Here is a 24,541-nt window from a genome sequence, read left to right on the forward strand (position 1 = left end):
GCGGGCGGCTGCGGCGGCGGCGGGCGCGGCGGCGGCATTGGGACGCAAGATGATGAAGTTTCGGTTCCGGCGGCAGGGCGCGGACCCGCAGCGCGAGAAGCTCAAGCAGGAGCTCTTCGCCTTCCACAAGGTGCGGCGCTGGGGCCCGGGCTGGGCGGGAGGGTGCGGGCCAGGGCCGGGGGCCCGGGCGCCGCAGCCACGTCGGGCCGCGGGGAGGGAGCGCCCGGCGGGAGCGCGGCGGGCCGGGCGCTCGCGGAGGCCGCCCTCGCCTCCGCCCCAGCTCCGACGTCTCCGGGGCTGCGGGTCTCCGCCGACTTCCCGGTCCGCCTCTCCGGGGCCGCGGGCCGCCCCGGCCCCTCTCCCAGTCTCGGCGTCGCTGCCCGCCCTCCGGCTTGACCCCCCCGCCCCCCCCCCCGAGCTCAGCCTCTGCCCGCGCGTCTGGGGCGGGGTGTCCCCGCCTCGGTCCCCGTGTGTCGTCTCTGCGGGTCTCCTCTCCGCTTCCCATCATCTCGCGCCTGTTTCTCTGCCTCTCCGAGCGGTGCCGTCCTCTTCCACTGCCTCTCCATCCTGCGGGCTTCCCGAATTCTCACTTTGTCTCTCGCTCATTCCATCTTTCTGTCCCTCTTCGGAGGCTCCCCACATCCCTGTCCGCCTTCGGGGCAGCCCAGGTGGAGCGGAAGGGGCGAGGAGAGGAGGCAGATGGGGAGGGTGAGGGTTGGGGAATCCCTCCATGTCCCTCCCCTCCCTCACCCAGGGCTCCCGACCCTGCCCTGCCCGGCGGGGTGGGGGCTCCAGGGGAGATGCCTGGCCGTGTACCCCCCTGCGCTTCAGGTTGTGGGGCCTCAGTTTCCCTGGACATGGAGCTCCCTTCTCCCTGCTGGGCCTCCTGTGCCACTGAGCCCTGCAGCCTAGCGGGGGGATGGAGGGCCGCCCCCTGTCTTCCGCCCCCACCGCCCTCTGCCTGGGTGGCCCGAGCCCCGGCCATGCCCGGCTGACCCCCTCCCCCCCGCCCCCTGGGAGTTCTAGCCCAGAGCCCTCTGCTGCACAGGCCCGAGGCTCCCGGGGAGCCGAGCTGTTTTCCCCGGCGCCCAGGTGAGAAAATGGAGCCTCGGAGTCACAGGTAGAACGGGGTCACTTCGTCCTTCTCCCTATTGGTAGGGATTTGACTTTAGCTTTGAGGGCTGCTGTGGTCCGAGAAGAGACTCTGGTCCAGGAGGAAGCTCTGGGCCGGCTAGACCTGGAGTGGCCAGGCACCAGGGCGTTTCCCGGGGCAGGCAGGGTTTCTGAGGTGGGGGGGCTGCCAGGACCCTCAGACTCTCCAGGAACCTGCCAGAAGCCTGCAGGCCCAGGGGGAAGGCGCTGCCAGGTCCCCCTTCTGTGCCGAGCCCCTTCCAGGTGAGAGAAGAATGACAGTGCCCCTGGGGGCAGGCACTGAGCTAAGGTGTCACTTCCTCAGCCAGTGAGTTGGGTGTGAAGTGGGGACATGGAACAGATGGTGGCAGGCTAGGAGGCTCGCCCCCCTGGCTAGTCCTGTTTGGCAAAAGGGGAGGGCTCCCCGCTAAGCAGAGTGAGGACCCGTTCTGAGTGGGCAGCAGTGGTCGGAGGGAGGTGGTCTTGGGCAAGGGGCTGGCTCCCCAGAGGGGGTGGTAAGTGATCACTAGAGAATAGATGCCAAAAATACAATAAGAGCGATTAGACCCAGGTTCTCTAGTGGGATTGGGGGACAGGCGCAGGCATCCACTTTGGACTCAGTCTTGGGTCCACATCCCAGCCCTGTCTACGTGCTGCCTGTGGGAGGTGTGTCCACTCTGTCCCCTGACACTGAGCTCTGACTGTGTGAGTTCTAGGTGCTGAGGACAAAAGGGACAAATACCTCTTCATTCAGGGGGCTGATGTCGTAGTGGAGGAGATAGTGAAAAGCCAAAACAAAAGAGCAAAATATGCAGCAGTTTGGATGGTGCCAGTACTATGGATTGAAAAAAGGTAGGGTGAGGGCCTGGAGCCCGTGAGCAGGGGTGGCTGCTGTAGCCAGGATGGCTTAGGGGCCCCGAGTGCTGGGGAGTGCTGGATAAAGCACATTCCAGGTAGAGGGATAGTAGATGCAAAGGCCCTGAGGCAGGAACCTGCCTAGTAAATTGGAGGAGATCAAAAGGCCACTGGGCCTAGAATTAAGTGAGGGGGAGAGAGTGGGAGGAGGAAGACAAGTCCAGATGTGAGGACTTACCTTCTCCAGGTAGCTGGGAGCCGTGGGGTGGGAGGGTTCCTGAGCAGAGGGGGGACTGGCCAGTCAGGTCCAGTGTTGGCATAGCAGTGCTGGTGGGAAAGGGAAGTTGCCCCCCCACCCTCAGCCAAATGGGCACCTGTGTCTTCCAGTGGACTCCCTGTCCCCCAGTGCTCAAATGGGAAACTGAGGCTTGAAGAGTGCTGTGACTAGCCAAGGCCAGCATCCGGAGGGTTCAGTCCCTGCTTGGATGGGCTGAGGTGGGAGGGAGGCTGAGGCAAGAGGCCTGGGGACCCGGGTTTCTTTTATTTTCCTTTCTTCTCTCTCTCTCTCTCTCTCTTTCTCTTTCTTTCTCTCTCTCAACGTCAATATGGTAGAGAAACATCGATCAGTTGCCTCCCATAAGTACCCAAACTGGGTATCAAACCCTTAACTTGGTTGTGTGCCCTGACCAGGAAAGGAACCTGCAACCTTTTGGTGTATGGGACAGCGCTCCAACCAGCTGAGCCACCTGTCCAGGCAATCACGGTTTCTTAAAAAATGAGTGTCTTGCTGAGGCAGTGATCAAGAGGTATCTGTGGCCCACAGGTGGTATCCCACATTGGTGCTGAGGACATGGGGTTGGGGTATAGACATTCCAGGCAGAGGCCCCAGCTAGGCCTCGGGGGATGAGTATGAGCTTTTTGGGTGGGTCGGCGACGAGGGAAAGCCCAAGTTGGGCTGGAGAAGCTGGGACCAGTGTATGTTGGGACTGGCCCTGCCAGGAGCAGAGGACCAGGTGGAAGCATTCCATTAATACCAACAGTGCACAGGCCCTCTTCACACCATCCCTGCCACAGAGGGGGTGGGGACCTTGTTGCTCAGTTTCCAGCTGGGGAACCCAAGTCTGGGAAGTAGGTGACACCTTCAGGGCCTGTGCAGGTAGCTCCTCTGTCTCTGACTCTGGGGTTGGGGAGATTGTCACGAGCTTCTGCCCAGATGACCTTGGGGGTTGGCCTCTGACCTCCACGTGGGGCCCGTGTTTGGGAAGTGCCATGGACTTCACGGGGGACCAAGACAGCATGGTGCCTCACCAAGCTTCAGTCCGTGCCTCTAGGAATAAGGGCGGAGCCCCTGGGGCAGAGGCCTACTTCTGAGCTTTGTGCTTCCTGCCTGTTGTCAGAGCCCTGCACACAGTGGAATGAACACAAGTGCCGAGAGACGGGGGCTTGGCTCAGCCCCTCCGTACCCACTGGAGGCATGATTGCCCATTTCGCAGTGAGGCTGCAGACACAGAGCACGGGGACCCAGCTGGAGTCCTGGTGCACAGCAGCAGCAGAGCCTGGGGCTGCCTTGGGGCGGGCCTCTGGGTGGGCCAGGGCAGCTGTGCCTGTGCAAGTGTCCTCCCCTCCCCCCGCAGACCGTGGAGCATGGCTTCCCCAACCAGCCCAGCGCCCTGGCCTTCGACCCCGAGCTTCGCATCATGGCCATTGGCACCAGGTCTGGGGCCGTCAAGATGTATCCTTTGCGGGCACAGCCTTCGGGGCTGTGAGGACCACCTGCTTGTAGCTACCTATGCGCTGGCTCTGGGCAGGCCCCAGCCTGGGAGGCTGTGGAGGGTATCTGGACCTAGTGGAGGCTGGTGCAGCTTCTGCCCTCAGATCCCTCCTCATGGAGATAATGCGGGGGTGGGGGGCACCGCTTGCAGTGACCACAGCTGTCCCTCACTGCATTTCAGCCAGCCAGTTACCTAGGCGACCCTGCTATTCATTGTCCCAGCAACTGTAACAAGGGTGGCTGGGCCAGGGAGCTGGCCTATCTTGGTACCTGTCAAGGTTGGTGGGTGGGCCAGGGTCACATAGTGGGTCTTTCCCTGGTGACCGGCTACACATGTGTACCAATGTGAGACACGTGTCCAGCCGAGGGGCTGGGGGCAGTGCCAGGCTCGGCATGGTGAGCGCAGCTCGGCCCCCACCTGGATGCTGGCGGTTGCACAATGGGCTGTGTGTGCCGCACAAAGCGGGCATTTTCCCTGTCAGCCCGGGTGGGTGGGGGCAAGCAGACAGCTGGATGCCTTCTTGCCTGGTGCGGAGCATCCCACTTCCACTGCCTGAAGTGAAGCCCTCCCTCCCTCCGGGAAACGGAGATGCAGACTGTCTGGCACCTGCTTGGTGTGAGGTGCCCACCTCCACCCCCCCCCCATGTGACCCTCTGGGTCTCAGTGTCCTCATCAGAGACATTGGGCGGCACAGAATGAGTAAATACCTGTAAAGGGGAGGGGAGGCGTGGGCGTCTGGACCTGCAGTTGGTGAGTTTGCCTACACTAGGGGGTGTGGCTGGGCCGGATGCTCCCCCAGCACCATCCACATCCACTTCCTGCCTGCTGCTCCCAGCCCTCGAGGTGCTGTCCTGCCCCACGTGCTGTGCTCCGCAGGTGGTGTCGCATGGTGCCCCCTGTCAGGCGTCTGTTAGCCTCTGGTGCTGGCCCTCCTTGTGTCCTGGTCTGTCTTGGGCGCCGGTTTCTCATCCTCACAAAGAACCTGTGGGACGTCTAGGAGAGCCTCAGAGGAGGCCAGAGCTCTCCCCAATCCCTCCTTGCTGCCCCAAACCACCCCTGGGCTGGGAAACTGAGGCTTGAGAAGAAGGCCTTCCACACAGAGGCGCCCCTCCCCCTGTCTCCTTGGTGACTCTGGTTCCTGCCCAGCACTCCTGCCCCCTCTTTTGTCCCCTCTTCTGTGTGCTTCCAGCTCCTGCAGGGAATCCTAGCTCCAGCTCCAAGCAACAGCTTGGCTCCTGCATTGTCCCCAGGCAACGCTGCTGACCTCTCCCTTGCCCTCCCTCCGGGGCCCCCAGGGCCCTGCCTGTTCACTGTCAAACCTGGAGTTTCTGAGACTCTGGTACTGATGCCAGGCACTGGAAGCAGGTCACCCAACCTCTTCAAGCCTCTGAGTGCTGGTTTGTGAAGGGACAGGCCTTGGCCTCTCCCCTCTCTTGGCTGGGGGTCGCTGCCTGCCTGCCCCAGAGGGAGGTTGGTTTCCTTGCCTGTGGCTGGAATGGGGCCTGGAGCTGTGGGAAGAAGCAGCTTTCCTGCCCGAGCCTGGCCTGGCCTCGCTGCCTGTGGGGCCAGCTCTCGTGCACACGGACACATGAGGCTGATGGAGAGTGGGCCGCGTGTGCTGAGCATGTTTTATTCTCACGTGCCCTGGGTCAGCCCTGTGAGGTGGGAGCCACTACCCGTTTTATAGCTAAAGATGTGAAGGTTGTACCACAGCAGGACTTGCAGGAGCTGAGTGGAGCCTGCCTTCTGAGCTTGAGGATGACTTGGGGGTGCAGGACAGTGTTTCTTCAGGGAGGGGCCCACCTGGACTTTGGAGGGCTCCTGGATTGGCAGGCCTGGCTGGGAGCTATCAGAATGGCCCTGGAGGAGGAGGAGGCTGGGCGTCTCTGCCTGTTTCTGCCCTTGACCTGTTGCCCTTAGCTATGGCGCACCTGGTGTGGAATTCACAGGCCTGCACCGGGAAATGGCCACAGTCACCCAGATGCACTTCTTGCCTGGCCAGGTGAGCCTCTGCCCCCGCTGGCTGGCTTGTGAACCCTGGGACCCCCTCCCAGTCCTACTGCCCAGTCTTGGTCTCTGCACACCCCCTTAGGGCCGCCTCCTGACCCTGCTGGATGACAGCAGCCTGCATCTCTGGGAGATCGTCCACCATAATGGCTGTGCCCACCTGGAGGAAGCACTCAGCTTTCAACTGCCCAGTCGGCTGGGCTTTGACGGTGCCAGGTACTGGTGGGCTTGGCTGGGGGCCAGTCGCTAGGCATGGGGAGCCAGCCTTGCGAAGGCATGGTGGGGACGAGAAACTGGCGAGGGCTGGGTTTAGGGTGGCAGGGGATGTTGAGTTTAGCCTGGGTCCCAGAGGCAGCGTTTGGACCCCTCGTCACTGAGCAGTGCTCCAGGGGCTTGGCGGGTGTTAGAAGAGAAGCTGCGGCTGAGCCTGAGGTGAGCAGGTGGGGTTTGTGCTGCTGCACCAGAGGTGCAAGATGGGAGGTGCACTGAGCCCCAGACTTGCGCACCCGATGGTGGCCTTGCGCTCCCTGCAGTGGTGGAGTGGCAGGTGTGGGGCAGGTCCAAGCTGAGCTCCCATCGGCACAGATCCCCTGGTGTGTCTAGTTGAGGCTGGGATGACAGGCGATAGTGTGTACAGGTGAAAGGGTAAGCTTGGGGGAAGGAGGGTCCTGCCAGGCCGTGCTGTGTGCTGTGTGCGGTGCTGACAGGATGCTCCAGGGGGCAGCGGAGGAGCCTGGCTCCTGCCTTGCCCTCCTGGTGGTGGGAGGGACTTGGGAGCCCATCTCCAAGACCAGAGGTCCCCGCTGACATGCTGACTTCCTGATGAATAATTGAGCGAGTTAATTATGATGCCACCACTGTTGCCTTCCCAGTTCACCAGCCCACTGGATAGTCAGGTCCCAGTGAGTGCAGAGGGGCCACAATGCTCTAACAGTAGCAGCTCATTAGCACCCTCTGCACTCCTCAGCAGGAGGAGCCCACACCCGCCCCCACCTCCCTCTGTCTCCCATAGTGGCCCGCCCACCCTTGCCCACGTCACAGTGATCCTGCTTGTGGCTGCTGGCAACATGGCAGCCCTGGGCACTGAAGGTGGCAGCGTCTTCTTCCTGGATGTTTCTACCTTGATGCTGATTGAGGGTCAGACCCTTGGCCCTGAGGAGGTTCTGCGAAGGTGAGAGGCAGGCGGGCTTCCCACACCCACTGCCTGGGCAGCTCTCCTGCTGGCTCACCTGGGCTTCCTCTGCAGTTTGCCAGATGACTACCGGTGCGGGAAGGCGCTGGGCCCCGTGGAGTCCCTGCAGGGACACCTGCGGGACCCCACCAGGATCCTCATTGGCTACAGCCGGGGCCTGCTGGTCATCTGGAACCAGGCAGCACAGTGTGCGGACCGCGTCTTCCTGGGGAACCAGGTTGGTGTGGGAGACTGTGCCTATAGCCGGGGCCCTCTGCCGTGGCTGCCTTGTTCATGCCCACCTGCTCTGCCCACAGCAGCTGGAGAGCCTGTGTTGGGAGCGCAGTGGCAGCACGCTGGTCAGCTCACACAGCGACGGCAGCTATGCCATCTGGTCTGCGGACACTGGCAGCTCTCCAGTAATGCAACCTACAGTGGCCACCATGCCCTACGGTGAGTGCTGGGCAGGCTGAGGGCAGCCCTGCCGCCTAAGCACAGGGCTTTGACGGGTGGTCGATCCCAAGCTCAGGCACTCGTGGCCGCCTCTGCTTTGTGGGGGCATCCAGGAGGACTTTTGGAAGGTGGCCGCGCCATGCCAAATCTGCAAAGGCGAGCCCCCCCTCCCACTGTAGGGTATAAGGTTAGGGGCAGTGGGCCTTCCCCCCTGGGAGGCAGGAAGCAGCCATGAAGCAGGAGTGATGTGGGCAGGATGGGAGAAGGGGTAAGAAATGCGACCTGAGGCTCTTCAGGTTCTGGCAAGCAAATGAGCCTGACACTGTCCCATTCCTCCAGGCCCCTTTCCCTGCAAAGCCATCAATAAGATTCTGTGGCGAAACTGTGCATCTGGGTAGGTGGGGAGCTGGGTCCAGGTGTGGGTCGGGGGCTGCATCTGGCTGGGGTGGAGGCTGGGCTCGGGTCTCAGGGTTGTCCTGTGATGCTCTCTCTGGATTGGGCAGTGTGTGCTCCCGACCCAGGTGGCTCACAGGGCCCCCCACCCCTGTATAGGGGCCACTTTATCATCTTTAGCGGCGGCATGCCCCGTGCCAGCTATGGTGACCGCCACTGTGTGAGTGTGCTCCGGGCGGACACTCTGGTGACACTGGACTTCACCTCCCGCATCATTGACTTCTTCACGGTGCACAGCGTGCGACCAGAGGATGGTGTGTTGCCCTCCCCCACCCGGTACTCGGCACTGCCTGTGGCCATGCTCCTCACCCTGCCCCTGTCCCACAGAGTTCGACGAGCCCCAGGCCCTGGCTGTGCTGCTCGAAGAAGAGCTGGTGGTGCTGGACCTGCAAATGCCCGGCTGGCCGGTGGTGCCTGCACCATACCTGGCCCCATTGCACTCGTCCGCCATCACCTGCTCGGCCCACGTGGCCAATGTCCCTGCCAAGCTGTGGGCCCGCATTGTGAGCGCTGGGGAACAGCAGAGTGCCCAGCCTGCCTCCAGTGCCTCGGTGTGTGCCTGCACCTTGTGCGCCCAGCCTTGTGGGGGGAGGGTGTTCCCTGTGAAAGTGCAGCCCAGATGCAAAGCTGGAGGTGGAATGTGCCAGGTGTACCTTGGGGACTCAGAAGCAGTTTGGGTCCTGGGTGTCAGCCCAGGGTAAAAGGGGGAAGAATTTGTCCTGACCTCACTGATACCTTCGCCCTCTCCCAGAGCTGGCCCATCACCGGGGGCCGGAACCTGGCCCAGGAACCATCTCAACGAGGGCTGCTGCTGACTGGGTAGGGCAGACCTAGCCCCTTGGCCAAGCACAGTTGTGACGTGTATGTGTGTGTATGTGGGCGCGTGGGGCCGGGCACAGCCCACGCAGGTGCAGCAGAGCCCAGCCTAGACGAGGCAGGTACTGACCTGCCCAGTGACTCAGGCCTGGCCCCTGGTGGGACCGGGTTCCCCCTTCAGGAGGGTGGGTTGGGATCGTAGCTTTCTTAGACCCTGGTTCAAGCCCCTCCCTGCCCTGTCTTTTGGCCTGGAACTGAACTCTACCCACCTAGCCTGCCCCGGGACCGGGAATCTGGGCTGGCCTGTGCCGGGCTGCCCGGGCCCCGTGCTGAAGAGCCTGGCCTGGGCCCGGCGGGTGCTGACGTGCCCAGTGACTCAGGGCCTGACTTCCTGCCCTGCCCCTGCTGCCTGCCTGTGCTGGGATCTGGGGGCCCTGGCTCTGCCTCCCTCTCCTGCTTGGAAACGGTTAACCGTGGCTTTCAGGGCTGCTGGGGCTTCCTGTCCAGCCCCACACGCCTGCTCCTCATGCCAGGGCTTCCCGCCTGAGGCCACACCCCAGATTGGCCTGCTCCTCCCTCCCTTCCTTTCCCTGCTTTCTGCTGGCCTCCCAGTCTTCCTGCTGCTACCTCGGGCCCAGCTGACCCCTCTGCTCTGTGACCTGCTAACTCCGGATCCCTTTTGCTGGGTGAGCCAGTGAGGACAGAACCCCTGAGTCCTCTGCTCCCTGGATTTCCCCTCTTCCACTTCCTGCTCGTCACACTGGTGATTGTTTCTACACCTCTCACCCTGTTTGAAGGGCCCAGGTGCGTGTGGCCTGGCATATAGTCGTCACTCAGTATGTCTTTGCCTAATCAGTAGGTGCTTCCTATTTGCTGTATACAGTAGGCGTTTGGGCAGTGTTTGGCTTGTGCAGTAGGTGCTCAATGATGGCCCCGGGATGAGTGGATGGAGGAATGGGCGGGGGCCCGGCCTGGGCCTGATGGCTTCCTCCCTGCAGCCACGAGGATGGCACTGTGCGGTTCTGGGACGCCTCTGGTGTGGCGCTGCGGCCGCTCTACAAGCTGAGCACAGCTGGCCTCTTCCAGACGGACTGTGAGCACGCCGACAGCCTGGCCCAGGCCCCCGAGGACGACTGGCCGCCCTTCCGCAAGGTGGGCCCCTCCCCCAACCCCAGGAGCCTGGTCCTGGCTCTGCCCTGTGTCATCACTCCAACCCACTCCCCAGGTGGGCTGCTTTGACCCCTACAGTGATGACCCCCGACTTGGGGTGCAGAAGGTGGCACTCTGCAAGTATACAGCACAGATGGTGGTGGCCGGCACTGCAGGCCAGGTGAGCCTGAGAGGTCCTCCGGGCTGGGGTTCTGGAGGGATTGTTGGAAGAGGTGTGCCTGAACTGGAGGGTCTGGCCCAGAGGTGGGAATGGGGCCCCAGGTGGGGTGAGGCCAGCCAGGGAGGTGGGCCTGTTCTTGGGGCCTTAAGTCCAAGCTCTGGCTGTAGGGCACCTGGAGGCTTAGGGCCAGGGCTGGAGCACAGATGTTAGATGAACCCTGGGAGGGCAGGGACCAGCAGTCTGTTCAGTGCTATTCTTCCAGCGCTCAGAGTATCCAGAAAGTCCTCAGTGTGTGCCTTAGGCGTGGTGGTGGTGGGATACTTTGCTCCAGCAGGGCAGGGACCAGTGGGTCTTGGTCACCACTGTGTTCCTCAGTGCAGGCCCTAGTGTACAGTAGGCATTCAGTAAGTGCTTATTCAGTGGATAAATGAGACAATCCCGGGACCTCCCTGACAGTGACTTTGCAGGCTCCGGTGGGGCATGGTGGCCCATCCTCTATGCTGACCCCTCCCCTGCCCTGCCTGCGGGCTCAGGTGCTGGTGCTGGAGCTCAGTGACATGCCATCAGAGCAGGCGGTCAGCATGGCCAGTGTGGACCTCCTCCAGGACCGAGAGGGCTTCACGTGGAAGGGCCATGAGCGGCTGAGCCCGCGCACGGGGCCCTTGCCCTGGCCAGCCGGCTTCCAGCCCCGAGTGCTGGTTCAGTGTCTGCCGCCAGCCGCCGTCACCGCTGTCACGCTGCACACGGAGTGGAGCCTCGTGGCCTTTGGCACCAGTCATGGCTTTGGTCTCTTCGACTACCAGCGCAAGAGCCCTGTGCTGGCCAGGTGTGTGGGGTGTGGGCCTAGAGCCTGGGGAGGGATCTGCATGTCCACCTGGCCCCAGCTCCAGGGGACCTCTGGTGTCTCCCCACTCCCAGCTAGGCCTCAGTTTCCTGTAAGGCAGTGGTTCTCAACCTTCCTAATGCCGCGGCCCTTTAATACAGTTCCTCATGTTGTGGTGACCCCAACCATAAAATTATTTTTGTTGCTACTTCATAACTGTCATTTTGCTACTGTTATGAATCGTAATGTAAAATATCTGATATGCAGGATGTCTTTTCATTGTTACAAATTGAACATAATTAAAGCATAGTGATTAATCACAAAAACTATATGCAATTATATATGTGTTTTCCGATGGTCTTAGGCGACCCCTGTGAAAGGGTCGTTCGACCCCCAAAGGGGTCTTGACCCGCAGGTTGAGAACCGCTGCTGTAAGGCTTGTGGTGAAGGTGGCTCTACCGCTTTTGGCAACTTTGACCTTATGTGAAGTGCTGCTGGTAGAGTGCTGAGCCCACCAGATGCTGGGTCGGCAGGGCAGCAGGGTGGGGTTTGGGCTTCCTGACCTGGGACCATTAATGCCTGGCCCGCGGGCCAACAGGAGCACGGGGGCTGCTCCAGGAGGCTGCTCTGTAGCCCAACGGGTGCCTGTCTGCCCCCAGGTGCACGCTTCACCCCAATGACTCCCTGGCGATGGAGGGGCCGCTCTCCCGGGTGAAGTCGCTCAAGAAGTCTCTGCGCCAGTCTTTCCGGCGCATCCGTAAAAGCCGAGTCTCGGGCAAGAAACGGGTTGTTAATACCAACAGCAAGGTGAGCTGGGGCCAGCCTGCCAGGAAGCACCCCCCGAGGCTGCAGTGTAGACCTGGAGCCAGGCCTGGCCCTGGCCGGGGCCCTGTGTCTGCTCCCCTATTGCCCACCCTCAGTAGCCCTCAGCCCTGGGTGATCAGGGGAGCTGGGGAGGGTGATGGGAAGTGGGTGCTGGGCTCTGAGGGAGATGACAGTGTCCTGGAGCCCCACGCTCCCCCAGTTGCAGGAGGCCAACGCACAGCTGGCAGAGCAGGCCTGCCCCCACGACGTGGAGATGACCCCTGTGCAGCGCCGTATCGAGCCCCGCTCAGCCGATGACTCCCTCTCGGGCGTGGTGCGCTGCCTCTACTTTGCCGACACGTTTCTCCGAGATGGTGAGGCCAGGAGAGGGTTTTTAGCTCAGATTCTCCAGGGTTTGGAGAAACAAAGCAGGCCTCTGTTGGCCATCCAGGAAATGGGCAGCGGGGCAGGGGTGGGACTGCCTCTCCCAGGGGGTGGGAGAGCATTACTGGTGCCTCCAGGCTGCACTGGCAGCAAGGTGCCGGGCCAGCCTCACAGTTCCCCTGGGATTTCCGCTGGCACGGGGTTGGTGAGGGAGCTATAGGACCTCAGACCTGAGAGCTCAGGATTTGGGGGTAGAGTGTGAGGTGGGTGAGTGTGGGGAGACTGCCGCACGGCCTGTCAGTAGTGAGGGGAGGGATCCGCAAGGAGCTGTGCTGTCTGCCTTGCTAAGGAGCTGGCTTTGACCCCAAGTGGTTGGAGCCCTGAGCGCGTCCTGCAGAGATATGCGGTCGTCAGGTTTATTGAGTAATTTTTCAGTTGATTTCCAACTCACATAATTGGGACTTTAACCCCTACACAAAACCAGAGAGTAGTTGCCCCGTGTCCCACCTGGCGCTGTTGCCACTGCACTATGTCGCTTACCTTTTTGCTGGAGTGTTTTAACTGAAACCCAGCGTGAGTGCTTGAGTTCGTGTCTAACAGATGTGACCTACAGTTGTGGTGCCCGCATTGCACCCCATGGAGCTGATACTGATCCCGGAGTCTCTGTCTCCATTCATCTTAAAAGTGCCTTGTATGGCTGGTGCTGGGTCAGCCCCCAGCCTGCACGGGGCATTTAGTGGTGTGTCTTTTAGTCTCTGGGTGAGCAAGGCCCCTTCTGGTGTTGCTTATTTGCTGAGGGTCCTTTATCCGTGGATTTTCCCCACTGTTTGGACGTGGCAGCCCCGTGGGTCTCTACCAGTCACTGTAAAAAGGCCCTTGGGGCTCAGTTCCTGGCTGGCTGGGGGTTGGGGTATCAGCTGTGTGAGTGGCTCACTACCTTGTTGCTGGGGTTCGGCTCCCCTGATGCTTGTTGCTGAGGTCACCGTGCCTCCAGGGCGCGAAGCCAGGACTGCTAGGGCCCACCTTGGCTCCTGGGTTTTTAGCTCAGATTCTCCACTAAAGGGTCTTCTCCAGAGGTTCAGCTCACACAGGGCGAGGGGCGAGATGGTCCCCTCTCGTTTCAGCCCAGGCCTGGGACTTCGTGTCTGACTGCTGTATGGACACACTGAAGGGGTGGGGGTGAATCGGGTGCGGTTGGGACCCTGATGCACCTTTGGGGTGAGGACCCTATTCTGAGTGTGTTGCCAGGGCTGGTGAGGGGATGTGGGGCTTGGAGAGAGCTGGGGCTTTGTGATGGGGTGACACTGCTGAGAGGGGGCGGAGAGTGCAGTGCATGGGTTTGGGAGGTCAAGGTCCAGTTTGTGTGCCATTGACATCTCCGTGGAGATGGCTCTTGAGGGGAGTTGTGTCCGAGGCTCGGATTGTGGTCAGCAGTTTAAAGAGGGTGCCCAAGGCCACAAGGCTGGCTGAGGTCACCCCGAAGAAGTGGGGCAAGAGAGACCCAGCCCTGGGTCCAAGTGTCAGGAGAGGAGGGGAGGGATCTGTTGTGTATGGGCTGATCCCTGCCTCACAGCCTGTTGCCCCACAGCGGCCCACCATGGACCCACCATGTGGGCAGGCACCAACTCAGGCTCTGTGTTTGCCTACGCACTGGAGGTGCCAGTGGCAGTGGCAGGCAGCGAGAAGCGGCCCGAGCGAGCGGTGGAGGCTGTGCTGGGCAAGGAGGTGCAGCTAATGCATCGTGCGCCTGTGGTGGCCATTGCCGTGTTGGATGGGCGTGGCCGCCCGCTGCCTGAGCCCTTCGAGGCCTCTCAGGACCTGGCCCAGGCCCCGGACATGCAGGGTGGCCATGCAGTGCTCATCGCGTCTGAGGAGCAGTTCAAGGTGAGCTGCTGCAGATACCTCCAGGCTCCTGCCTCCTAGATACCACTGGACCCCCTAGAACTCCTGCCTTGCCTATTCCCTACCTGCTGAGCCCCCGCAGGACCCCACGCAGCTAGCAGAGGTGCTCCTGCAGAACCCCGAGGACTTCCTCAGCTTGTATGCCTGCAGGACCCTCCTACCTCACTGGGTCCCCCACCAGAACCCCTTGACCCACTCCTCTGGGCTCTGGCAGGAGGTCATGGTTTGGGGACATACCAACCATCTAATCCTTACAACCCAGCGTGACTGGTTTTGCCAGGCTCTGTGGGAGGGGCCCTGGGAGGCTCTAGGAGCAGTGTGGAGCCGGGTCAGGTCTGAGGGCAGCTCCAGGGGGGTGGGTGTTCAGGCAGGGGTGCTGGTGGCCAGGGGCATGGGCCTGTGTGGCAGGCTGGGCTCTGGGTAGGGCTCGGGGCGTGGACTGGACCAGGCTGTGCTCACTGGCCATCTGCCCGCTGCCAGGTGTTCACACTACCCAAGGTGAGCGCCAAGACCAAGTTCAAGCTGACAGCCCATGAGGGTTGTCGTGTGCGCAAGGTGGCACTGGCCACATTCGCCAGCGTGGCCTGTGAGGACTATGCCGAGACCTGCCTGGCCTGCCTCACCAACCTGGGTGACGTGCATGTCTTCTCGGTGCCGGGCCTGAGGCCCCAGGTGCATTACTCCTGCATCCGGAAGGAGGACATCAGCGGCATCGCCTCCTGTGTCTTCACGCGCCACGGCCAGGGTGAGGCGAAGGCTTTCTGGGGGAAGGGGCCCAAGCAGGTCCAGGAGTGTTCATGAGAGCGTCAGCAGAGGGGGTATCCAGTGTGGGCACAGCGCCGGCCAGGGTGCGGGAGGGCTAGTCAGCAAGTGCGGGCAGAGACCAGCTGCGGGGCTGAGGGTGGGACCATCTCCTGACTTTACTCTTGGCTCCTTCTCTCCCACCCACCCAGGTTTTTACCTGATTTCCCCATCGGAGTTTGAACGCTTCTCCCTAAGTGCCCGGAACATCACAGAGCCACTCTGTTCTCTGGACATCAGCTGGTCCCATGGTGCTGCCCATGCCAGGTACATGGAGGGGGTAGCCCCTGGCCCGGGAGGCCTTTGATCAAGGCTGCTGTCGTCCCCACCCCCAGATTCTGCATGGAGCAAGGGTGGCCCTCCCTGGTGTCTCTCTAGTTCCAGGTCTCAGGAATGGGACGACAGGGGTTTGGTCCTTTGAGCCTTGAGGGGCCTCCCTGTGACCCCATCATGGCCCTGTCTCTGCAGCTACAGACTCCAAGAGTCGCCCAAGCTGAGCCAGGCTAACGGGACCCCCGGCATCCTGCTGGCCCCACAGAGCCGTGATGGAAGCCCTAATCCTGTGCACAGCAAAAGAGCTGGTGAGGGGCTGGGCATGAAACGGGTGGCAGGACCCCAGCCAGACAGACACAGGGAGGCTTCTGCGGGAGGCACAGCTGGAATCCTGGGGAGGGTGCGCCAGGCTAGAGCGGGGCAGGGGGTTTAACACGTCCTACTACGGCTGCAGAGGGTCCCAGGGGTCCTAACAGAGGCCCGCCGTTTCCTCCCTGCAGACACCCCAGAGCGGCCTGAGGCCATGCTCTCGCCCATGTCCATTGACTCGGCCATCAGTGCTGACACCACTCTGGACACAACGGGGGACATCACGGTGGAGGATGTGAAGGATTTCCTGGGGTGAGGTGGGCGGGCAGGATCCACAGGAGGGCTGCCTTGGCTCCCCAGCCTCCCTCCCCCCCTCAGCCAACCTAGTGTCCCAGCCAGGCATGCCGGAGCCAGGGGGCCTCACCCCAAGTCCTGATCACCGCCCCTTTCCCCAGCTCTTCGGAGGAGGCTGCGAAGAACCTGAGAAACCTGGTGGAAGATGAGGCTCGAGCCTGTGCCATCCTGATTAAATGAGGTGCTGCAAGTGTGGGCCACTCTGGCTGTCCTGGGTTCTTGGCCTCAACCCCAGGGGGCCCCGCCTGGCTTCCCATCTGAGAGCCCAGGCCCATGATGCCAGTGCTCCGAAGCCTGCTGCTCTCCAGGCTGTCCCTCAGGGCTTCGGGGCCGCACAGATGTGATCTTCCCTGTTTCGTATTAAACAGAGCCAGCCTGTCAGCCCCTGGGTGTCCTAGGTTGTGTTTGGAACAAGAGGTGGTGGCAGCTTTGCGCTCAGGAGGTTTGGCCAGCCCCTTTCAGCAGCTGAGATCACCCAGGCACAAGGCGGGGCCCCGTGGGGTGAGCCTGAATGGGGCCTGGCCTGAGACTGGCCACCACTCCAGCCTCAGTGTGGCCCTGTCCACATTTGGGGTCCATAAGTCTTCCCATCCTATTTGCTACCTAGAGGACCCCCCCCCCCCCAATCAGGTACAGACCCCAGCTCTCTGTTTCTTGCTGGGGACACCCCTGGCCACAGTGGGCTGAAGTGTGCAACGCTGAGGCCTGGCCAGCCTCTTCAAACAGTTACTGCTGGGTCCTTGCCCCTGGGGTGGGGTGGCCCTTTGCCTGCCTGGAGGAGCCTGAGGTGGCAGCCAAGGAGCCAGGTTGTCTGCCCCTTTGACCTCCCTGGACCTCTGCTGACCCTTCTCTTCCTCTCCAGGAAAGCCAGGACTACCTGCCACCACTGCCTTGCTTGGAGCTGGGATCCAGGACCTGTGTCCCCTCCCAGCCCTTCGCAGACGACGCCTGCTCACCTGTGGGCCCCAGCGGCACCTGCCCACCTTGGCCCCGGGGTGTGGGCCTGGAACTCGGGTGGACTCGGACTGGCCTCTCCTACAGGCAGTACCTGGAAGCCAGGTGCCACAAGGAAGGACAGACACCGTCCTTTCCCCCTCCTTTTGCAAAGAATATTTTTCTAATCCCTGGACTGGACAGTGCTGGGCTGGACACTCATTTCTAAAACTATTTTGGTACTTGTTTCTGGGCTAGCATGTCCCCCTCTTCCCACCCTGTACGTGTGTGTGAGAGAGAGAGACACTGGGCGCTCCCTTGGCACCCAGGACGGGGGCCCAGTCAGGTATGTGTATGTGGGGGTCAGAATGGTTTCCCTGTAGATTGTACCTTGGGGGTTTTCTGTAATTTTAACATTAGCACTGTTTTAATATGAAAAATGCTGATTTTTAATATTGAAAATAAAAGCATTTAATATCTCTTAAAGGGCAACCATGTCTCCTTTATCCCTAGCAGGGAAGGGGGTGTCACATATGAGCTCACACCGAGGGGTCTCATTTCCCAGCAGGGCTGCCCCCTTGGTGCCACTTGGGCTGTGCTGCGGGGGGCTGTGGCACTGGGCATGACATAGCAGGGCTGCCCCCTGACACAGCCCCTGGCTAGGTGGTGGGTGAAGAGGCCCTTGCTCTCCTCACCCTGAGCTTAGGGCTTCCACAGGGGCACTGCAGGGGGTGGCAGTTGCTCTAGGCCAGGGCCTTCCGGAAGGTGCTCCAGGCATGGAAGCAGCGAGTGAAGGCATGCTGCTCGTTGCCCTTGCGGACCAGGCGCAGGCGGCGGGGATGCTCGTGCTCTTTGGCGCGCATGTGCTGGATGTACACCTGGGGAGCGGACATGCATGCGTCTTGGGCAGGCCTTCCAGACCGTTCCGGCCAGCCTCAGCCCTCCCCCGCCCAGCTCACCTGGCAGGCCTTCAGACTCAGCTTGATCTCCACCTGGCTTGTCTGGGTCCCCACCCACATATAGACCTGTGGGCATGACGGGAGGTGGTCAGGGGGGACCTGGGCTCAGGATTCCCACTGACAAATGGGTGGGCTCCTTGAATGGGCAGGGTCCACAGGGGCCTCACCTCTTGGCCATTGTCTAACAACATGATGTCATCATCTGCCAGGTCATCTTGGCAAAAGTCAGAACATTTCTCAGTCACTGCGAAGTAACCCTTCTCATTGGAGCACCTGGGGGTCAAGGGTCAGGCAGAGCATCAGGGTCATGAGCAGCAGTCCCCGGCCGCAGGAGGTAGCGGGGGAGGGCCTGGCCCAGCCTCACCGGAAGAGCCGGGTGTGCTTCATGTACTCGGCATCGTCGTCATAAGGCTTCTGTGTGCCTAGGCCCACCCAGAAGAAGTTCTCGGGCTCCTCGCCTTCGCTGATGACCTGTGGGTAAGAGGCTGGCTCAGCATGGGGTCCCTGTCCGCCCTCACTGGCCTATCTGGCCACTGCCTGCCCCGGTCACCTGCTTGCTGTAGGAGGCCTCAAACATGGTGTTCAGTATATCCTCCGCCAACTTGGCCTCATCCGGGTCAGACGCCCGGCCCACCCACGCGTACACGATGCCCTGGTTGTCCTCACTCTCAAAGGGAACCTGAGGAGTGTGCAGAGGGTTCAGGTCAGGCCCACCCTGCAGCCCCCACACCCTGCAGCCCCCACCCGGACCCACAGTCCTGGTCGCTCCCACAGCCGCACCTTGAGAATGAAGCAGAACTCGGAGTTGAGGAGGCTGGAGTCGGTGTTTATCTGGATACACCTGGGCATGGGGGGAGGGAGGTCAGCAAGGAGTCGGTGGCTCACTGAGCCCACCTGCCCACCTGTGCCCCTCCCCAGCCAGGCACCGGGTACAGAGGGCGCTGCCGTTGGTTCGAATCTGGTAGAGGCTGGGCTGCAGGGCACCCTGAGCTGCCTTCCTCCGGCCCCGGTGGATGATGAACTTCCTCTTGAAATGGGACAGGAACTTGGGGTTCTCCTGCTGCTGCGTCATGCGCACCACCTGGGTGTATGCAAGTGTCAGGGGCAGCTCCGTGGAACCCCCCTACCCTTCATGGGCCAAGCCTTCTCTGGGTCTGAGTCCCACTCCCACAGACGCCCCCCCCCGCCCCCGGGCTATGGGGGTATGGCATTGCGCCGTAGGGGCCCGGCAGGCGCACCTCTAGCTTGCCAGGGAAAAGACTTTCGAACTTCTTCTGCAGGCTGAAGGTGAAGGTGAGCCAGCCCATGTTGGAGGCTTCCCGGCCCTGCCAGAAGTACACGATGCACTGGAAATCCTCCTCGGGCTGCTTGTCCACCTCAGCCACTGCCTCCTCGCCTTCTTTGCCCTCGGCCCCAGCCTTCTCCTCTTTCTCTTCCTTCTCCTCCTCCTCGTACTCCACAGGGACCCAGTACCTGCAGGGTCAGAGGGCAGTGAGCAGGGGCCCAGGGCAGGGAGGGGCTGGGCCAGGGAGGCGCTCGCGGACAGCACCTGCAGAGGAAGACGTAGCAATCCTGCGTGTAGAAGTGGCCGAACTCCTCCTCAGGCAGCCGAGCGAACTTCTTACCCTCCAGCACGAAGCCCTCCATGCCGTCCAGGTCCTCGTTCCACTCCTCCATCAGCTGCTCAGCCTGCATGTGACACCCCCACCCCCTGCTGGTGGGCCTCTGGAGCTGGCCCTCCTCCCTGGGCAGGGACCTGCGCAGAGCCTCCTCCCAGGACCCAGGGCAGGCTGCATCCCATTCAGCTTGGGCCAAGTCCACCCCGCCCCGCCCCATCACCCAGGCCCCGCCCCTGTCCTATTACCCCAGGCCCCGCCCCATCACCCAGGCCCCGCCCCTGTCCTATTACCCTAGGCCCCTCCCCATCACCCACGCCCCGCCCCACGTCCTATTACCCTAGGCCCCGCCCCAATCCATCACCGTAGGCCCCGACCCCACCTCTGCTAGCGCCATGGGCGGCTGCCTTGGCAGGAAGAGTGCAGTGAGGTCAGCCTTCATCTCATCTTTCTTCTCAGCGTCACGCTTCACCTTCCCGGCAAGTCCCTGGCCCTGCAACACGGACTCTGCGTTGCGTGTGTAATCCACCGTCAACACGTCATCCCAATTCTTAAACTTGGCTTTGAACACCTGCCAAGGGGAGAAAACACGAGTGAGGGTCAGCAGTTAAGGCTGGGGTGGAAGGTGGAAGTAGATGGGGTGAGGCTCGGTTGGCGGACATGGGGGTGTGAGGGTGGGGTCTAGAAACCAGAAGTGGGAGGGGCAGGTCACGGAGGGATGGAGCCCAAGAAAAGGGGGCCTAGGAGCCAGAGTGAGAGGGGCATGGAGGGGCGGGGCCTGGCAGCAGCACAGAAGCGGTGGGCTTGGCTCAGCTCTGCAGGGCAGTAGCTGATTCAGAGGGTCTGGGCTTTGACGGATCCACAGACTCCTGGGGAGGAGCCCCGGGGGTGTGGCTCGCACAGCTGGCCCGCACTGCTACCTGTGCTTCAGTGCCCTCGAGGCTGCGGCTGACCGTGGCGTAACGTGGTCGGTGCAGCATCCCGCACAGCTCCTGGCCAAGCTTGAGGGCGGCGGCTCGCACAAGGCGTGGGGACTTGCGGCCGAGCCAGATGAACACGTCGGACCAACAGTCCAGGATGTACACGCAGCGCGTGTCCAGCAGGCTCTGCAGCTGCAGGGCCAGAGGCTGGGGTCAACCAGTGCTGGGCTAAAGGGGAAGGTCCTGCCTCCTCGCCTCCTCCCTGTGCGTCTCACCAGCCGCATGCCCGGCATCAGTTCCACCTTGGGCGGCTTCTTATGTTCCACTGACAGCTTGTAGTTGATCTGGGGCAGCTCCAGGTAGCCCAGGCCCAGGCCCACCTAGCAGGAGGAAAGGCCAGCGCTTTAGGGGCAGGGTCTGGGACACAAGTCCCACCACAAGTCCTGATTTGGAGCCTGGCCCTGCCTACTGTGTGCACTCAGGTCCGCTGCCGGCTCCTCTCTGGGCCTTAGTTTCTTCCCTCCACTCCAAGGTCATTGTAAGGGCATCCTATCAGTGGAAGGACTTGTAAATGGTACTTTTCCTGCCTCCTCTCTCCAGAACTTACTATTTTTTCTAATTTTCTAACTTGTCCTTTTTCTGCTCACAACACCCCAGAATTAAGGCAGATTCTCAGGCCTAGCACCCAGGCACTCTCAGCCTCCCTCTCTGCAGCTCCTTCCAGCAAACACAGCCTAACACTATGCTAATGGCCTGACTCAGAGCCAGCCTCCAGACCTTTGCTCAGGGCGATTCTGTCCAGAAGGTGGCACCCTCGACACCAAAGTCCAGATGAAGACCAGTCACCACGGAGTCCGTGGCCCATCCCCCAACCTGACCCCTGGTGGAGTCAGGCCCGCCCTGCAGCCCCGCTCACCTTATACAGCTTGGGCTGCGGCGGCCAGAAGTCATCAGGCACGTGCTGTTTGATCTCAGAGGGCTCACCCCCTAGTGCCTCCCAAAACTCTGGGGGCTCCTGGCCCTGCACCAGCAGCGTGATCTCTGCCTTCCCTTTCCGCTCGTTCTTGTTAATTTTTTCTGCAAAAAGCCTGAGGACAGGTGCAAAGCCCTTAGTAAGGCCCATACCCCTTCTTAGGTGACAATTCTGCTTTGCACAAAAGCCCTCCCCATGTCTGAGCAGGGTGCATCTCATACCTGGTTTTGGTAGTGCTACTCAGCGTGGCCTGGGCCCCCCGCCACACATAGAGGTCCAGCCCCCGGTCCAGCAGGAAAACAAACCTGGACAGGAGGGGAGGAGGGGCTGTGACAGCTATAGGCAATGACAGTGCCCAGGCCCAAATCCCCCATCATGGGGCTAAGAGTCTAAAAGAGTTGCTGGAAGGCTTCTTCTTCTAGAGCCCACATCTGTCCCCCACTGGGAAAAGGGGAGGTTCAGTCAGGCACCCCCACCTCATATCGCTGGTACGCACCTGGGGTCCAGGGAGGCTCCCTTGAGTGGCACAGGCTCCAACTTGATGTTCTTTTTCCCATACACGCGGTACATCCTGGAGGCCGGAGCAAACGTGGCTTGGAGGGGACACCACGGGACCAGTTTACCCGAACACCCTCCCCCCAGTCCTTCCAAGCTGAGTCCAGGTCAATGCTGCCCACCCACAGACCTCCTCACCTGGTGACGTAGTGCGTGTCCTCGACAGTGTAGAAGCCACTGGCTGTTCCACCCTCGATGTAGGCAATGTCGTTATCAAACACCTGTGTGTGAGGGGCAGGCCTTTATCATGAGCTGACACCACCTCCCACCAATCCCACCTGTATACGGGTGTGCCGGGTGCTACAAATCTGTGATGATGTTAAAGAGGAGGAATAAGATCTGTGTCTATAAACAGACACATACTGGAGTGGTAAGATGTACAAATGGAGGGATGTGTTCACTCCTGTGCAGTTCAGGTGCGCACAGCATGCTGAGGTATGTGTGCTGGGTACAGAAGCAGGTTTACAGGAGGGCACACTTGGGTGAATCTGGGTAAAATCGAGTGTGGCCTCATCTACATTTAAGGGCCAGAACCACTCACTAACCCTGCCCACTGGACTCGGTCCAGCCCTTGGCCCTGCCCCTTGGTGTCCAGGTGGTGGCCCCGCCCCCTAGCCATATTGGCCCCAGCTCCCCATCTCTCTTGGCCTCCAATAACCCAGGCCCCCCACCTTTGGCCTCATCTCATTCCCTTGCCTTCACCATTTTTGCCCCTGCTTTCTGCTTCAGGTCTTGACCCAAAACCCCTTTGGTCTCAGCTCCCTGCCTGCCTCATTAGCCATGCCCACCACCTTCGCCCCACCCCTTCGACCCTGCCCTCGCCGGCCCTCCCAGCCACGGTACCTGCAGGAACTCCTCGCTCTCGTCGCCCATCTCCTCCCGTGCAGTGCGGCACTCTGCACCCAGGTAGTTGCGCAGGTTCACCGCGTGGATGGCAGAACAAGCCTTCTTGTCAAGTGTGGCCTCCCCACCAATCCAGTAGTAGATCTCCCAGTTCAGAGAGCCGCTGTCATCCAGAAAGGTCTGGGGGCCAGGCCACAGTCATGTCAGCCCTCACCAGGCAGTCCTGGGCCCTAGCTCACCGAGGGGCTGCTCTGATGGGCACAGGCTCCCCGCCCCAGGAGGGGATGGCGGCCACAGCTCTGCCTGGGCCATCTCCACCCGGCCTCCTTTGCAAAGCCTCCCCGACTCGCCTCCATGAGCAAAGCTGCGGTGCTGAGGCTGCTGAGCGACCTAAGGCAAGTCACGGGGCCAGGGTGCCCCCCTCACCTTGAGCACGATGTAGCAGTCGGCTTCGTAGAACTTGCCATGTAAGGCCTCCTCCACTAGCACAGGCACGAAGTTCTCGATCTGCCAGATGGTCAGGCCAGGCAGCTGACCCACATCCTCTGTGAAGAATTCTGAGTAGTCGAGGCGCGGCTTCTCCAGGCCCTGGTCCCAGCGCCGCACCTTACCCCCGGGGGCTCGGGCGTCAGCACTCTCCTGGGGTCACAGTCACAGCGCACGGATTGGTTCTGTGCAGCCACTCACGCCGGCATCTCTAAGTCTCACCCGCCTCAGGGCCTTCGCCCAGGGCCCCCTTCCATCGTAAGCTGGGTCACACAGTCTGTCTTGACCAGAGCCCAGGGCCGCCTGCCCTGTCCCAGTCCTCGGCCTGACTTACCTCCTGCTTCCTGTTCTTTTCCTGGGCCACGTCCGACATGCCCTTCAGCACCTGCTTGGCCTGGTCGTCCTGGGCTGAGTCCTTGCGCCTTCGTAGCCGCATCTTTCGAGCCAGGGGATCCTTAGACCCACCCCCTGCTTAGGGGAGAGGCAAACGGATAAGCCCCGGCTTGGCCTGCCCCTGGGGCATCCAGCCAACCAGGCCAACCCCATCCACCAGTGTCCAGAGTGCAGCTCCCTCTCAGGCCAGACCTTCCCGCTTACCAGCTGCTGCTGCAGCGGCCACGGTGGCAGGGGAGGCACCTGCCAGCCGGAGTTGGTTCTGCAGCGAGAAGTCGATGTTGTACCACTCGGCAGTGCGGTCAGCGGGCTTGGGAGGCATGACCAGGCTGGGGTTCTCCCGAACATCCAGGACCTGCCTCAGGGGTGAGCAGAGGTGGCGCTGAGCCTGAGTCCCACCTCCCGGCCACACCAAACTATGTTTCCGCTTTGCAGCCACCAGGGCTGCGGCCAGGGGCTGGTTCTCATCCTGGCCCAGTGAATGCCCGTCCTGGCCTTCAGTTTTCCCTTCTGTGGGACTGACATGATGCCGTCCAGCATGACATGGATACGGGGATGTAGCTCACCTTCTCCCCAAAAGCACCCGGCAAAGGCCACCCCTCCAGGAGGCCTATGCGGGTCCCTCTCATTCCAGTGACACGCCTGTGCTCGGTCCTTCCTGAGGGTCTGTCTGTACCCCCTCCCTCGCCCCCACCCCTGCGCCGGCCGGGGCCCGCCCCCACCTGGATCTCTGGCAGGAAGTGGATGGCCTCTGGGAGGGTCACCAGGCGGTTCTTGTTCAGGACAAGCTTCCTCAGCTTTGTGCACCTGTGGGGACAGAGCCGGGGCCTGAGGCAGGTGACAGAGGGGCAGGGAACTTCCAGTCCTGGGGGCGGGGCAGGCAGGGCAGAGGCCGCGGGCCCGGCTAGACAGTGAGCTCTGAGGCGCTGCGAAGGCGCCAGGCGGGAGCACGCGGACAGCACCACCTCACGGCTAAGTGACTGAATTCTTTCTGTGACGTTGACAGAGAATTTTCCCAAGTGACCTGCAGATTAAGGGCCCTGGAGACAGACAGCACAAACATGTTCTGCTCAAATCAGTTTGGAAGTGGCGGAGGGTCCTCTGCTCTGCCTGAGGGGGCGCGCAGAGCCAAGGCCACACAGGTGGGCACTGTCCCTCTGGCCTCATGCTGTCAGGGTCCCCCCAAGGGGGCTCTGGGGACCCAAACTGAGAATCGCTGGCACCA

The 24,541-nt window shown here is 61.6% G+C and overlaps 2 protein-coding genes across 3 annotated transcripts in view; one reads left to right on the plus strand and one right to left on the minus strand.

Annotated features, from left to right (window-relative positions):
* LLGL1 (LLGL scribble cell polarity complex component 1) lies at positions 1–17,055 on the plus strand. The gene is made up of 23 exons (XM_070394409.1): positions 1–130; positions 3,621–3,718; positions 5,679–5,760; positions 5,851–5,981; positions 6,778–6,936; positions 7,012–7,174; positions 7,254–7,389; positions 7,729–7,783; positions 7,942–8,096; positions 8,170–8,393; positions 8,594–8,661; positions 9,657–9,810; positions 9,884–9,988; positions 10,522–10,814; positions 11,471–11,618; positions 11,836–11,989; positions 13,588–13,883; positions 14,382–14,646; positions 14,855–14,969; positions 15,171–15,283; positions 15,476–15,596; positions 15,740–15,819; positions 16,501–17,055. Exons 1-22 carry the CDS (start codon positions 50–52, stop codon positions 15,816–15,818), a joined length of 3,195 nt encoding a protein of 1,064 aa, XP_070250510.1. The 5' UTR covers positions 1–49; the 3' UTR covers position 15,819; positions 16,501–17,055.
* FLII (FLII actin remodeling protein) overlaps positions 17,018–24,541 on the minus strand; it is a 12,794-nt gene continuing 5,270 nt past the window's right edge. The window contains exons 10-30 of one of the 2 annotated variants that reach the window (XM_070394408.1): positions 24,039–24,123; positions 23,521–23,671; positions 23,258–23,391; positions 22,864–23,076; positions 22,438–22,617; positions 21,733–21,815; positions 21,536–21,610; positions 21,261–21,344; positions 20,983–21,154; positions 20,342–20,446; positions 20,067–20,258; positions 19,529–19,717; positions 19,080–19,219; positions 18,769–19,003; positions 18,457–18,611; positions 18,311–18,371; positions 18,081–18,209; positions 17,895–18,001; positions 17,698–17,803; positions 17,531–17,596; positions 17,018–17,449 (exon numbers count right to left, since the gene is read on the minus strand). In XM_070394408.1, coding sequence (XP_070250509.1) covers positions 17,315–17,449; positions 17,531–17,596; positions 17,698–17,803; positions 17,895–18,001; positions 18,081–18,209; positions 18,311–18,371; positions 18,457–18,611; positions 18,769–19,003; positions 19,080–19,219; positions 19,529–19,717; positions 20,067–20,258; positions 20,342–20,446; positions 20,983–21,154; positions 21,261–21,344; positions 21,536–21,610; positions 21,733–21,815; positions 22,438–22,617; positions 22,864–23,076; positions 23,258–23,391; positions 23,521–23,671; positions 24,039–24,123 — 2,797 coding nt within the window. In that variant the 3' untranslated portion in view covers positions 17,018–17,314. Of the gene's footprint in view, positions 17,450–17,530; positions 17,597–17,697; positions 17,804–17,894; positions 18,002–18,080; positions 18,210–18,310; positions 18,372–18,456; positions 18,612–18,768; positions 19,004–19,079; positions 19,220–19,528; positions 19,718–20,066; positions 20,259–20,341; positions 20,447–20,982; positions 21,155–21,260; positions 21,345–21,535; positions 21,611–21,732; positions 21,816–22,437; positions 22,618–22,863; positions 23,077–23,257; positions 23,395–23,520; positions 23,672–24,038; positions 24,124–24,541 lie in introns of both variants that reach the window. The other variant, XM_070394407.1, reaches the window with a different exon arrangement.

This window comes from Myotis yumanensis, unplaced genomic scaffold (assembly GCF_028538775.1).
Source record: "Myotis yumanensis isolate MYYU_CA2020_CCGP unplaced genomic scaffold, mMyoYum1.0.hap1 SCAF_16, whole genome shotgun sequence".
Taxonomy (NCBI): Eukaryota; Metazoa; Chordata; class Mammalia; order Chiroptera; family Vespertilionidae; genus Myotis; species Myotis yumanensis.

What these genes read in the sequence shown, in the direction of transcription:
- LLGL1 (XM_070394409.1), top strand. Translation starts at nt 50, where the DNA reads ATGATGAAGTTTCGGTTCCGGCGGCAGGGCGCGGACCCGCAGCGCGAG. An exon ending in CTGGGCTTTGACGGTGCCAG is followed by an intron (nt 5,982 to 6,777) that starts GTACTGGTGGGC and finishes TGTCTCCCATAG; the next exon opens with TGGCCCGCCCACCCTTGCCC. An exon ending in CGTCTGAGGAGCAGTTCAAG is followed by an intron (nt 13,884 to 14,381) that starts GTGAGCTGCTGC and finishes GCCCGCTGCCAG; the next exon opens with GTGTTCACACTACCCAAGGT.